General features: G+C 44.0%; 1 protein-coding gene across 1 annotated transcript in view; it reads right to left on the reverse strand.

Moving 5' to 3' along the window:
- The window catches only part of LDLR (low density lipoprotein receptor), a 43,647-nt gene extending 28,851 nt beyond the window's left edge, over positions 1 to 14,796 (reverse strand). The window contains exon 1 of the mRNA XM_089489070.1: positions 14,589 to 14,796. Coding sequence (XP_089345196.1) covers positions 14,589 to 14,673 — 85 coding nt within the window. The 5' untranslated portion in view covers positions 14,674 to 14,796. The remainder of the gene's footprint in view (positions 1 to 14,588) is intronic.
- Between the last annotated feature and the right edge of the window lie 609 nt (positions 14,797 to 15,405).

Genomic DNA, 15,405 nt, shown 5'->3' on the forward strand with positions numbered 1-15,405 from the left:
TTAGTGGATCATCACATTGTTCTTTGTGAACCTGCAGCCATTTTGGCTCTGGCAGGAAGCCACAGAAAATCAAATAGCACCTTCTACCACAATGTAGTTAAAACCTCTTCCTTGGCTCCTCTTGTAAACTGAGTCCCATCATATTTTGTAGAAGGAGAAACCAAAAAAAGAATAGAGATCACCTTTCTCACCAGCCCAGATACACAAATAAGGGACCCAGGTCTGGATTAGCTATGACTTTTCAAACATGGTTCCTGCATGGCAGGGGGTTGGACTAGATGGCCCTTGTGGTCTCTTCCAACTCTACGATTCTATGATTCTATGGTCACAAGTATACATCCTGGAGCCTATTTTAATATCCGAGTTTAGACTAGGAACTTGCCAAAACTTCAGAACATGTGCCAAGTTTTCTTCCTCACTACACTCAATGCCCTACCTGCAAAACTAGATATGACAAGACAGATCAGGAACCTGTGTTGTTCATGTTGTTGCTGGGTTGCAATTTTTTTCATCCTTTCTCACTAGTCATGCCAGCTAGGTATGGTGGTTGAAGTCCACCATCATCTGGAAGCACATGCATCTCACTCTTGGGCTGCATCCACACTTTAACTGCCATGGCTCAGTGCTACGGAATTATGGGATTTTAGTTTGCTGTGTCACCAGAGCTCTCGGACAGAGAAGGTTAAATGTCTCACAAAACTACAGTTCCCAGTATTGCATAGCATTGAGCCATGGCAGGTAAAGTGGTGCAGTGTGGATGCAGCCTTAGTTGTACTTAGAGAAAGATATCCCAAGAAAGGTCTGACTTCCAGGCAGATGTCAGTTGATCTCATACATTTGTCGAAAGAGGAAAAATGTTAAGCCAGCAATTTCTTCAAGATTGTGCCCACCAAATGGGTTGGACTACAACTCCCATTGCCCCCAAGCAGACTGGCCAGGTATGTTGGGATCAAAGACATCTAGGAGATCATCAAGTTGGGAAAGGCTAGCAGAGGGCTGTCAAATGAAGCACATGCCAGATTTAGGAGAACGTCTGTAAAATGGCTCCTGTCAGCAGTTTGACACCTACTAAAGGAGGGGGCACAGACACTGACTCAAACAGCTCTGTTTAATATTGGGAGGGGGGTTCCAGCAGGAATAGAGTTATTTTTCTGACCATGTACACTCTTGCGGGATACGTTCCTTCTGATCTGCAGAAATACATCTGCACTACCACCAGCATTGCCAGAGAGGCGCTGGCTATGAGCAGTCATGTCCTTACAGGAGTTCATACGCAGGGTGGCATAGAGCAGCAGTATTATCACCATTAAATGTAAAACTATACAACTGAGCACAAAAATTAGAATCATACGAGTCATTTAATTCCCTAGTACCATATATAGATGCAAAACCTGGACAGTGAATAATGAAGATAGGGTGGGGGGGGGAATCAATGCATTTGGAATAGAGTGCTAAGGATCCTGTGGACAGTCAAAAAGACAAACAAATGCATCCTAGAGGAGGTCAAGCCTGAAATCTCCCTGGAAGCCAAGATGCCAAAACTTAGGCTGTTGTACTTTGGACACATCATGAGATAGCATGACTCATTCGAAAAAACAATAATGCTAAGAAAGGTGGAGGGAAGTAGAACGACCGGAAGACCGCATACCAGACGGATGGATTCTATTAGTGGTCATGGGTATGAACTTGCAGGACCTAAGCAACAGAGTGGAGGACAGGGGATCTTGGAGATGTCTCATCCACAGGATCGCCACGGGTTGAGATTGAGTTGAGGGCAGTTAACAACAACAAAGTGGCCAAAGCTTCTTTGAATACAGAAATGCTCTCCCATGCTCTAGAGTAGCTATAACCACATTGCCAAAAGCTGTGGTTACCACTGTTAACAGCCGAGTGCATTTGACCATCCATATACTAAGATGGCCATAATCACGTTGCCATAAACTATCACAGATCTACAAAGTTGTTGAACAAGCCAATGATTTCACTGAGATCAGTCATTTAATGACCTCAGGTGACATGATACAATGCCTACATTAAAATAACTGGGGGGAAAATCTTCAAAGTATAGCCTAGACGAACGGCACTCAGATTTTGGTCTTCTGGATATTTGGGACTTCAACTCCCAGAATTCCTGTGCACTGGCCAAAGTGACAGGGACTTCTGGGAGCTGAAGTCCAAAACATGTGGAGGACTAGAGTTTGAGAACCACCGGCTTAGGCCATTTAAAAAAATTCTACCCTTTTCACACAAAAAAAGGTAGAGAAGTTACGGAATTTGGTTATGTCCTCCCTGGAGGTCCTTCACAGGATAGTAAACAACAAAACAGGCTGGATATAAAATGATTTATACTTCAGTTACATATTGTGCATCACCAGGATCATCCACAGAGCCCCCGTGACTGATTTTATACTTATACTCCTGTTTTATGCACAACTATCCAACTCCAGCAATATGTTCTGTTCTGAATTAATGTTTATAACTCTGTCCAACAGAAAGCACAAGGAAGGATATTCTCCTCACTCCACATACACACACAACCACTTTTGCTCAGTGACTACTATTTGTTGCATCTGAAAATTCCGGAGGTTTGTTACAGTCCAAATCTATACAAGTTCTACTTTGCTCAGCAGGGTTTATTTCCAAATAAGAATGCATGAGATAAAGCCTTAGCCTTCAAGCAAATGGCTATTCTTAATATCTCTGCATATCTACACATTTTGTTTCTAAACAGAGGTAATTCTACCACGTAAAAGCAACACAGGCTCCAGTACCAGATATTTTGACTTATGCCTTGATGTCTCGCAAAGGCTCTATTTAGTTGCAACCCAGTTTGTCATAACAGGCAGAGCAACAATGCATGCTTGCTTCACCAAATATGCAAATGCCTAAATGGAAAAGTTAATTAAAATTAGTCTTCCCCACCCCTATGGTGATTTAAATCAACATATTCTGTAAGGAATAAAAAGCAAAGACTATTAAGAGACGTTTCATCTGCATCACAAAGCTGTTTCTCTCTCCAACTGGCTGTTGCCTTTTGAGCTTTCAAAAGTTATGTTTGTGGAATAAAACATCCAATATAGCCCTAGCCTATGAATTATGGGATTTGTAGACTTGATCCAAACTGCAGAAATAATCTGTTTTGACACCACTTTCACTGCCATGGCTTGGAGGTTCATTTTATTATGTGTTCCTGCTTGGCAGAATGGGGTTGGATGGGAGTTCTCTTCCAACTCTATGATTCTACAATTCAGTGCTATGAATTCTGACACTGCTTGAACTGCCACAGCTCCACGCTATGCAATTATGGGAAGTGTAGTTTCGTGGGACATTTAGCCTTCTCTGAGAGCTCTGGTGCCTCAACAAACTACAGTCCCCAGAATTCCATAGCACTGAACCATGGCAGTCAAAGTGGCGTCAAACCGGACTATTTTAGTAGTGTAGATCCAGCTGTAGTTTGTGAGAAGTAATTTTCCTCAGTGCTGCTTTTGTCACAGAGGGGAGGTGAGCTTTTTCTTAGGTAATCTATCAATGTCGACCATGCAAATGCTTTGGGGAGGAGTTCCAGTCACGCCACAGGCCTCTCCTATGCTCTGTGCAGTCATTTGCATAGACAGATAATGAAGCAGAGAATGGGAAGTCCCACAGCCACTCACATCATTTGCACAAGGCTCTGCTTAGCAAATGGCAATCACTATCAGGAGATCTAACCATGGTGATATGACTCATACTACAGAAGGACAAACAAGGATATCCTCTCTACTAGGAACACCAGGCAACCATATAGGGGAAACACACCCTGCCTTATTCTCCAGCCTTTCTCCCTGTCTACCTTCACTGGAAGACCAAGGGCCTGGACATTAAGGAATGATATTCTCAGATCAGCCTCAAATAACACATGTGTGTGTGCAATCTAAAGCCTCTGTCATATCCTGCAGTCTTCCTAGTATGAAGTCCTTCCTGCTTTTATTTATCTTTGAGGATCAGATGCAGCCCAATGCTGTGAAAACGTTTTAAGGAGTCGGCCACTAAGACCCCACAGATTCAAGCATGTAGGGATTGAAGATATTCCAAAAATTATATACATTACAAACGGCAAACCTCGATCTTGCCATTTTATTCTGCCATTGTATATAATGGGTCTTGAGCATCCACAGAGTTTGGCATAAACAGGAGATCCTGGAACAGGATGACCAGATGTCATAACCGCAAAGGAGGACTAGGCACTACAAAATGTCATTCGAGAAAAATGTAGGGCGCGACCAAATAAAAGCTCTACAAATTCATGTAAATGTAAATTTGTGCTTCTCAAGGGTCCAAACTACACTTCAGAAATAATCCAGTGTGAGAATGCTTTAACTGCGCTGACTCAGTGCTAGGGAATCCTGGGAACTGACTCATTGTGGCACCAGAGCTCTCTGACAAAGGCGGCTAAATGCCTCACAAAAGTACGGCTCCCAGAATTCCCTAGCACTGAGCCAGGGCAGTTAAAGCAGTTTCACACTGGATGATTTCTGCAATGTGTTTTAGACCTTAGTCATGCTAAAAGTGGATGACATTTTTGGAATTCTTCTTAGACAGAAGACTGAAATGTAGGGCATGTCCTGGAAAAGGAGGACATCTGGTCACCCTGTCCTGGAACCAAACCCCAGTAGATACCAAGGGCCTACTGTATATTCCTTCAAGATGGGTTTATCCACACAGATACTACAGAAAAGGGGAAATGGTTATATTAATCTACAAGAGTTTGTAAAGTTTTGTTTTAAAGTACAGTGTGCATCCAACATCAGGGATACATTGTATTTTTAAAATCACCAAGTGTAAGTGCAGGAGTGCATATAATAACTACTTTGTTGTTGGTTGTGTGCCTTCAAGTCATTTTTGACTTATGGTAACCCTTAGGCAAAGCTGTCATGGAGTTTTCTTGGAAAGTTTCTTCAGAGCAAGTTTGCTTTTGCCTTTCTCTGAGGCTGAGAAAGTGTGACCTGACACAATTTGGCCCTACAATAAAATGCTGCAGCATAAAACTGCTACTTAGGCTGGAAAAGAGTTTGGAGAAGTTATTTTATTGATTGATTGATTGAATTTTCATGCCCCTTTTCTCTCAGAAAGGGTCCCAAGCCGGCCCACCAAAGAATATTTTTAACAAAGGCTTTACAATAAAAATAAAAAATGGTATACAAGCTTTAAAACTTGTATAGAACAGTAATTTCACATTCAAACCAAAGCCTGCAGTGTTACCACAATGGCAATATTGATTTTATTTTCTTAACATAGGCCCCTTACAGACTGGCCAAAATAAAGCTGCTTCGAGTCAGTTTGGAGGTATGCTCTTCCAATGATGCATGCGTCCTAAAAGGCCGGAAGCCACACCAAAGTCATGCTCCAGTCCTAAGGACTAGAGCACAGATTTGGCACAGCTTCTGGACTCTTAGGACGCATGCATCATTGAAACAGCATACCTCCAAAGTGACCCGAAGCAGCTTTATTTTGGCCTGTCTGTATGGGACTATATTTTTGTTCCCAAGCCAGCTAATACCAGCAGTAGGTACAAAATTAAATCTAATCCAAATTAAATTCCCTGACACACCCCCATATTTTAAGCCAAGGCCTACACGTTGGGTAATAGATACCTTGCACATGAATAATATGTTTCCCTGCAAGAAGAGATTTAATCAGATACAAATTTAAGGACAATCAGTTTGCAGCATTCATGTTTTCTTGAAGCAATTTTCAGTCATGAATAAATTCAATGTAGTCTTGGAGCACAGGAAAATGACTAGATGTAATGAATCTAGGGCCTGTTACATACTGCCAAAATAAAGCTGCTTGGGGTCTCTTTGGAGGCATGCTATTTAAATGATGCATGGGTCCTAAGAGTCTGGAGGTCGCGCCAAAGCCACACTCCATTCCTAAGCACCAGAGTGCAGCTTTGATGCAGCTTCCGGATTCTTAGGATGCATGCCTCATTTAAACAGCATACCTCCAAAGAGACCCGAAGCAGCTTTATTTTGGCAGTCTGTAACAGGCCTAGGAGAGCCCCCAATGTGAACCAAAGGAGCTCACCTGAGGACTAGGAACTTGCTTTTTCTTAAAACTGAAGATATGAGTACTAGATGATCCACAGACACAGCAAGCTAGCCTATAATTAACACATACTGGAAAATGGAAAAGCTCTGCTGAGGACTAGGAGTACCTGTAACTTAATGTGTGAGAAGCACATGTGAAGTGCTTTAGCAAGCAGAGAGGGAAAGCTCAAACCAAACTAATGCAAAGGCACAACACTGCTTTTTCTGTTCCAGTTAATTATGCCAATTCACCTTTATGAGGTACAGGAAGCACAATACTTTGAAGGGGAAAAACATTTTTAGTGGCAAATGGAATTAGAGAGCACATGAAATGTAACAGAATGTTTAAAAGTCTAGCAGGGGTGGAGAAAACTTTTCCTCACTATGGCTGCATCTGCACAGCAGAAATGATGCAGTTTCATACCACTTTAACTGCCATGGCTCCATGCTGTGGAATCCTGGGAATTGTGGTTTGTTGTGGCACCAGAGCTCTCAGAGAAGGCCCATGTCTCCTGAAACTACACTTCCCAGAATTCCATAGCATGGAGCCATGGCAGTTCAAGTGCTATCAAACTGGACTATTTCTGCAGTGCAGATGGAGCTCATATTAAGTTTGAATGAGAGGCACTGCACTGGCAAACCAAAGACTAATTTTCATTATTTAACATTCTTGAATGTAATGGATGCCAATGCAGAGATACTACATTATGTAAAAGCTGGCCATCCTCAGACTCAAAATAACTGGGATGAAACTGGACAGAATACATTCCTGCAGGAAAAAAATATATGTATTATTTTTCAGTTGGCATTAATCTATTTCTGGGTAAGAAGCTCTATTGCCCTACCCTACCCCACCTTACCCTTTCAAGTATCTCTGCTGCATAAGAAACTGCACCTTTTCATTAGGCACATACTGTAGATGATGATGTTAATTTTTTAAAAAACCCCAACCACTTGCCACTTTCTTTCCATACACAAAGGATTTTGAGTTTGAATTGACATTCTCACACATCACTGGTATTTATAGGTCTACCCCTGGCTCTCCACTCCAACAAAGGCATCTGAGCTCATGCTGCCAACTTTGTTCTTTCACTAAGGCCCCATACAGACAGGCCAAAATAAAGCTGCTTCGGGACACTTTGGAGGTATGCTGATTAAATGTTGCATGCATCCTAAGAGTCTGGAAGCTGCACCAAAGCTGTGCTCCAGTCCTTAGGACTAAATCGTGGCTTTGGTGTGGCTTCCGGACTCTTAGGACGTATGCAACATTTAAACAGCATACCTCCAAAGTGTCCTGATGCTGCTTTATTTTGGCCTGTCTGTATGGGCCCTTAGTGAAAGAACAAAGTTGGCAGCATGAGCTCAGATGCCTTTGTTGGAGTGGAGAACCAGTGGTAGACCTATAAGTACCACTGATGTGTGATGGGGCCTTAGTCTCAAAAGTGCTACAAGATCACTCTACCCAGAAGAGATTAAAATGCCTCATGAAATCACTGTCTTTTCTTACAGTGTAAAGTCGAAGGTTTTCATGGCCGGCATCCATGGTTTTTTGTGGGGTTTTCGGGCTATGTGGCCAGGTAATAGAAGATTTTCTTCCTTTTCCCCCCCTAGTGTTTATGAGTGTGCATGTAAGCATGTGTGTGTGTTTTCACACACTTTTAACAGAATTGTGAACTTAGAATTGCATCAAGAGTGATATTAAACAAGAGCAAAGTTAATGAGTATGCGTCAGTTCAAGTTGCACCTGTTCTTGCCTCACAAACCTGATGGGTGGATGAATGGGATTAAGACTGCAATGCATGTTACACTTTTTCAGCTGGATCCTGATCTTGAGATGGGACTTACTTCCACCTGAGAGAAAGCACTGTTAGTGCCAGAAAACAACCCAATGTAAACTGGCCTAAACAACATACTGTACTTAAAACTAGCTCTGATGAACAACTGATTGCTCAGAAACCCCTTTAACTGAGACAACACCCAGTCGCTTCTACCTCTTCTTTCTATCATAGCCCTGTGTTATTATACAAATCACAGGGAGAGGAATACATCACACACAAAAGCAGAGGATAAAGAAACATATTGGGGGGGAAAGCCAGCATGTGTTGATTTAGTTTCAATCTGGAGTGATATTTTCACACACCATGATGGGAAAGGAGGACTAGCAGAAAAGCAGAATGCTAACTCAGAAGGGTAAACACAAGGGGACTTTTCTGAATCACTGTAATGACTATTTCCCTTTATTAAAAATAAAGGGAAAACTATTTTTCTAGTTTCATCAGAAAGATTGTGTCACTGCTCTAACCTACACCTTACTGAGCTTAAGTCATGCATTCCCCAAATGGTATTGTAACCTAACTAGCAGGTATGAGAAAATGTCCTCCGATTTAAGAAATTTGGTTTAAGGATTACATTGAAACATATTCAAAACCGAACATGGAAATTATTTTACTGGAATATTTGTAATAATGTAAAGAGAATACTTCCCTTATAGTTAACAAAAGAAGACTACATCTGAAAAAACACGACAGTATTTTTAAAAAGGCCCCATACGCAAAAAAGAAGTGCACCTGATATATCCTATGTCGACAGTTCAACTATCTTTTGCTTAAGAGCAATTATCATAGCTTCAGCTTCACTCACTTGCTCTCTGCACTTAGAATCATTACAGACCACCAAAATAAAGCTGCTTTGGGTCTCTTTGGAGGTATGCTGTTTAAATGATGCATGGATCCTAAGAATCTGGAAGCTGCACCAAAGCTGCACTCCAGTGCTTAGGAATGGAGTATGGCTTTGGCGTGACCTGCGGACTCTTAGGACCCATGCATCATTTAAATAGCATACTTCCAAAGAGACCCAAAGCAGCTTTATTTTGGCAGTCAATGGCGGGTTACAGACTGCTGAAAAGCGGTGGTCTGGCTCTGCCTCCGCTTGCAGCGTCTGGGAGCCGCAGCCTTTAAACTCCCAGATGCTGCAGAGAAGGAGCACGGAAATCACGCTCCTTCTCAGGCCCCGGAAGAGACGCCGCGTGGTGCTAGTCGTGCGCTCATGGCGTTATTTCCGGGGCACGATGTGCGAATGCAGCACGTCCGCTACGTCAAGATGGCGGCGGCCGTGTGGAACAGCCGCTGCCATTTTGTGCGCTTGGAGCGCGTACTAGGGTTAGGGGGGTGCGGAAGCACTGCCCCTTCCTAACCCTAGTACGCGCTCGTCGCGTACTATATGGCGGTTTGTAACCCGCCTGTAACAGGCCATAAAATCATAGAGTTGGAAGAAACCACAAGGGCTATCTAGTCCAAAATGATTCAGTACACCTAGCTGAGTGTTTTATTTCAATAAAGAATGTATGTCAATTTATGGCACAGGCAACTTGTCACATTGTACTTGTGATTGACTGAGAAGTAAAAGATTTTGGAAAAGAGCAAGCAGCTTAGCAATGCATTCCTTTGTTCTTCTATTTCTCTGAGCACTTGGGTCCCTAAATGCTTGCCTCCTGAGAAGAATAATTAAGGTCCAAAACACGCTGCATAAATAATCCAGTTTGAGACTGCTTTAACTGCTCTGGCTCAGTGCTATGGAATCCTGGGAACTACAGTTTATTGTAGTACCAGAGCCCTCTGACAGAGAAGGCTAAATGTCTCACAAAACTACAGTTCCTGGAATTCCCTAGCATTGAGCCAGGGCAGTTAAAGCAATCTCAAACTGGATTAGTTCTGCATTTTGTTTTGGACCTTTGGCCCCATACAGACAGGCCAAAATAAAGCTGCTTCGGGTCACTTTAGAGGTATGCTGTTTAAATGATGTGTGCATCTTAAGAGGCCAGAAGCTGCGCCAAAGCTGCGTTCCAGACCTTAGGATGGGATCATGGCTTTGGCGCAGCTTCTAGACTCTTACGACGCATACAACATTTAAACAGCATACCTCCAAAGTGACCCAAAGCAGCTTTATTTTGGCCTGTCTGTAAGGAGCCTAAGACATCTATTTAAGCCCATCTAACAAGACTGATTGCAGTGCATTAACCCAGACAATTTTGTAGAGAGATTATGTAGCACCTTTGAGACTAACTAAAGTACCGTAGTTAGTAGCATGAGCTTTTGTAGACGTCAGCCTCCTTCCTCAAATGCATTTTAGAAGTAGACTTAAGTCTAGGAAAGCTCATGCTGCCAACTTCTTTTCTTTCAGTTAGTCTCAAAGGTGCTGCAAGATCTCTTTCCATACCAATTCCACAGACTAACATGGCTATATCTTTGAATTCTACCAGAGAATAAATGGATAAAAGTGTGTGTGTGTGTAGTATGAACAATGTTCCACTGAAAAATTATAGCAAATGTTCTATTCTCTCTGGTTTTCTTGCAGCAAAAAACAACAACAAACCAAAGAGCAATTAATTCTACTATAAGAGGCATTCCTCAGAAGTCCTACCCAATACACAATATTGAGAAACATATTATTTGGGGTGAAAGCTTAAAACATTCTAGTCATTTGACCATAGGAATCAAATAAACTGCATCTGAGTACCAATCACAACGGTCAAGAGCCTCCTTCTGTAAACACAACTGCAACACATTTATTAAAGCAAATACTAGGGCACAGTCAAGTTGGTGCTACTGTCCTTTTGAACTTTGCTTCCAAAGGGCAAAAACATTAGGAAGGCACAGAGGGCACATCAATGATTAATAGCCACCCCACAAGAGATGTGGGCCTTTTCACTCAAAAACACTAATGTGCAACTTTCAAAAACTTTGCATGAAGGACACTTTTGTAGGGATACACAATAAATATTGTCCTGGTAGGGCAAAGCTACAACATAAGAACTTTTGTTGTCATATTGTTCTATTGTCTCTATGTGTGTGCCTTCAAGTTGCCTGTTGATTTATGGCAACCCCATGGATTTTACAGGGGTTTCTTAGGCAAGGAGTACTCTGAGGTGGTTTGGTTAGTTCCCTCCTCTGAAATAAAGCTACAGCACTCAACCATGGGAGCCCACTGGGTGACCTTGGGCGAGTCACACTCTCTCAGCCTCAGAGGACGGCAAGTCCCCTCTGATGAAACTTGCAAAGAAAATCCTGTGATCGGAGTTAGGGCCTTAGGGTCAACATAAGTCCGAGATGACTTGAAGGCACAACAACACAACACACCTGGTATTCACCAGGTTTTGACCCTGCTTAGCTTTCAAGATCAGATCTGGTTGTTTCTTTTAAGTAAATCTAGTTACTGAAATGTATTTGGAGAAAGCAGCCTATTTTTCATCATCAGTTTTTAATAATAATAATAATAATAATAATAATAATAATAATTTATATTCTGCTTAATCTCAGGGAATCCAAGCAGATTACATCAGTAAAATAACATACAATTAAAAGAGAAATGCATTGAAAATTCCAAAATCCCCAACCCTCCCCCTTAACATTTTTAACCTGAAAAGCAGCCTATTTTTCATCATCAATTTTTCATGGGAGGACATTTAAGATTTTAAAGGTGCACATCTGCCAAGAGTCCAGAAACCACAAGGCCAGGGTGACCAGACATCCTCCTTTTCCTGGAAATGTCCTCCATGTCAACCTTGTACCAAGAGGGATTGCAAAATGTCCTGCATTCTGAGCATAACTAAGAAGCATGAATGCACATTTCCATGCAGTGTTTTCAGCTTTTGTTTGGGAATGTCCTCTATTTTTATTGCACCTTTTCCTCTTTTGCAGTTAGGACATCCAGTCACCCTGCACAAGCCATGCCCACAAGACACAAGGGATTTCAAACTAGCAAAGGGCAGAAAGTAGGCTTGCAATCCTGAAGGGACACGTTGTGTGGAGCGGGCGTCTTTTGAAACAGAGCAGAGGCGTGTTTTTTCTTCCTCTTCTTTGGCTTCTCACTGGCTGATGTCAGTGGATGAGATGGCCCGTTTTCTCCACAAGCCGATAGACAAGGAGAGCATGGCAGGAAGGCTGAACCCATAGACCAAGCCAGAGCATTGGTTGGCTGGATTCAGTGCCGCCAGATAAAAAAAAAGTGCCACCTTCCAGCCCAACTACCTTAAACCTTCCACCACCCGTGCTCCAGGGACCCCACCCAACCTGTGCATACATTCCCTGCCCATTGTTTTCCTCCCCCCACCCCACACACACACAACTAAGTAGCTGCCACATGCTAAACAACAAAACCACATCCCACATTCTTGGTATCCCTTAAAAGCAAAGCTGTGGTGGTCATTCTTGCAACATAATCTAACCTATGCGTTCATTCCTCTTCTCATCCTCTTCTCTTCCCCCCACAACTGAGTTGCTGCCACATGCTAGGCAACAGAACCACATCACACACACTCTTGCTAGAAATTCATCCCTTAAAAGCAAAGCCATGGTGGTGGTCATTCTTGCAATACCAGCCAACCTTTGCATTCACTGCTTACCCATCCACTTTTCTTTCCCCCTACAACTGAATCACTGCCAGAGGCGAAGCAGCAAAACCACACCCCACATTCTTGGTATACTTGTCATGAATGTATATTCATCCCGCAAAAGCAAAGTCATGGTAGTGGTCATTCTTGCAATGCCACCCAACCTGTGCATTCACTCCCCCTGCCCATCCTCTTCTCCTTTCTCCCACAACTGAGTTGCTGCCACACTAGGCAACAAGACCACACCTCACATTCTTTGTAGGCATTCTCCTCTTAAAAGTAAATCCATGGTGGTGGTCATTCTTGCTGCCTCTGTTCACCTGCTTGGCCTGGGCTGCACTTCACAGTGTTGTTGTTGTATGCCTTCAAGTCCTTTCTGACTTATGGACTCCTATCATGGAGTTTTTTTGGTCAGGTTTGTTCAGAGAGAGGCTGCTGGTGCCTTCCTCTGAGGTTGAGAAAGAGTGCGACTTACTCGAGGTCACCCAGTCGGATTCAAACCCTGGTCTCCAGAGCCGCAATCCAATATTCAGATCACTAGACCACACTGGTCTATGCTCTTATTCACTCTCTTTTGGCCACCACCACAGAAGGGTGGCTGCAGGATGACAACCCTAAGGAGACAGCTGAGCAGAGATTCAAACCTTGGTCTCCAGAGTCATGGTCCACCCATGAGTTCAGACCCCAAGGCTTCTGGGAGTTCTAGTCCTCCTCTAGTCTTGCCAGGTTCAGTCAAATTCCCCAGAGAGTTTGAAGGAACTCCACCCGCATCTCCAACTTTGGAGAGCTTTTCATGAAACGTCTCTTCTTCCACAGCGCCGCACCTTCTCCTTCCTTTCCTCAGCCTGGGACACTCATGCCTTCCCCCTCCATCCTTATTATTCCACTTCATAGAGACACACTCTCTCAGCCTCAGAGGAAGGCAAAAGGCAAACCTCCTCTGAACCAATCTTGCCAAGAAAACGACTTGAAGGACCACAAACTGTGGCCCTTCCACTTTCGACTCAAGGCATTTAGGTTTTTCCTCCTTTTCTCTGGGCCATGAATAAAGCCAGGAGGGCAGACTGGGGTGTGTTGGATGTGCCAGGTAATTTGGACTGCAATTCCCTGAAGTATCAGGCCAGTGGTCAGGATTCTGGGGGCTGAAGTCCAAAAGATCTGGAAGACCACCAACTTTGGGAACCACTGCCTAGGAAGATGGGAGGGAGGGAGGAGAGGGTGCCAACTGGGAACCTTCCCCCCCATCCCCACCAACACACTCCTACCCCAGTTTTAAAGTACCCACCTTGAAGCAGTCCTCTGCCACCACCACCACCCTAGGAGACTTTGGGTTGCCCTCCTGAAAGCTGGAGAGGGCTCCAGTCCCTTCCATGGTGGGGGGCAGAAGAGGCTAGTTCAATTCAGTCTTCGCATGTGGAGAGATCTTGTAGCCCCTTTGAGACTAAAGCTCCTGCTGCCAACTTCTTTCTTTCAGTGAACCTCAAAGGGGCTACAAGATCTCTCTAAATGATACTAATAATCATGATAATAATACCAAAAGCACCTGAGGAAGTAGACTTTAGCCTATGGAAAGCTCATGCTGCCAACTTCTTTCTTTCAGTGAACCTCAAAGGGGCTACAAGATCTCTCTAAATGATACTAATAATCATGATAATAATACCAAAAGCACCTGAGGAAGTAGACTTTAGCCTATGGAAAGCTCCTGCTGCCAACTTCTTTCTTCCAGTGAACCTCAAAGGGGCTACAAGATCTCTCTAAATGATACTAATAATCATGATAATAATACCAAAAGCACCTGAGGAAGTAGACTTTAGCCTATGGAAAGCTCATGCTGCCAACTTCTTTCTTTCAGTGAACCTCAAAGGGGCTACAAGATCTCTCTAAATGATACTAATAATCATGATAATAATACCAAAAGCACCTGAGGAAGTAGACTTTAGCCTATGGAAAGCTCATGCTGCCAACTTCTTTCTTTCAATGAACCTCAAAGGGGCTACAAGATCTCTGCGCATGCTGCTCCTTGAGACTAACAGGGCTACAGCTTGGAATTCCACCCCTCCGTTCAGTTTAGTTTGTCACACCACCCGCAGCAACCCTCTCTTCTAAAGGTAGAGGAGCCCCCCCTGCCCCCCTACCTGCTCCAGCACTGGGTCCCAGGAGAGGGGCGAGGAGGAGCCCCACCAAGGCGAGGAGGGGTGCTTCCAGTCCCCTTGGGCTCATGGTGCTCTGTTTGCTCTGCAAGGCCAGCCTCTCTGCCTGAGTCCTTCTGTCTCTTGCACCTGAGCAGGTGAGTGCTGGGGGTCCCAGGTGTTCAGATGGGAGGCTGCAGTTGCTGCAAGGGCTCCGGCGTTTGCTGACTGGAGGTGGCTCTGCTGCTGCTGCTGCTGCTGCTGCTCCTCGTGGCCATGCCCAGGGAGGGGCTTCCAATGGGGTGATGTGCAGCCCTCCCCACAGCACAGGGCCGGCGGAGGAGGGGCCCTGAACGCACCATCTGACGTGAGAGGCTGCTCACACTCCCAGGCCCACCCCCACCTTTGTTGGCTTTGGCTTTTTCTTTGCATGGAGAGAGGGGAGGAAGACTAGCCTCCCCAAGCACTGCAGCTGCTGCTTGCTTGGCCAACCAACAGAACCCTCCCTGAAGAAGAGGGACACACTTGGTGGTTAGTAAAGGAGTGCAGAGAAGAAGAGTACATGCTAATCATTTAGTAGAAGCATCGAGCTGGAGGAAGGGATCCCCCAAGAGGTCATCCAGTCTAGCCTCCTTCTGCCATGCAGGAACTTACGATCCAAGCACCATCCTGCCTCTGTTTAAGGACCTCCAGAGAAGGAGACTGAGGCCTGTTACAGACTGCCAAAATAAAGCTGCTTGGGGTCTCTTTGGAGGTATGCTATTTAAATGATGCATGGGTCCTAAGAGTCCGGAGGTCACGCCAAAGCCACACTCCATTCCTA

The sequence above is a fragment of the Sceloporus occidentalis genome, unplaced genomic scaffold (assembly GCF_023333645.1).
Source record: "Sceloporus occidentalis isolate IW3139 unplaced genomic scaffold, rSceOcc1.0.p SCAF_1, whole genome shotgun sequence".
NCBI lineage: Eukaryota > Metazoa > Chordata > Lepidosauria > Squamata > Phrynosomatidae > Sceloporus > Sceloporus occidentalis.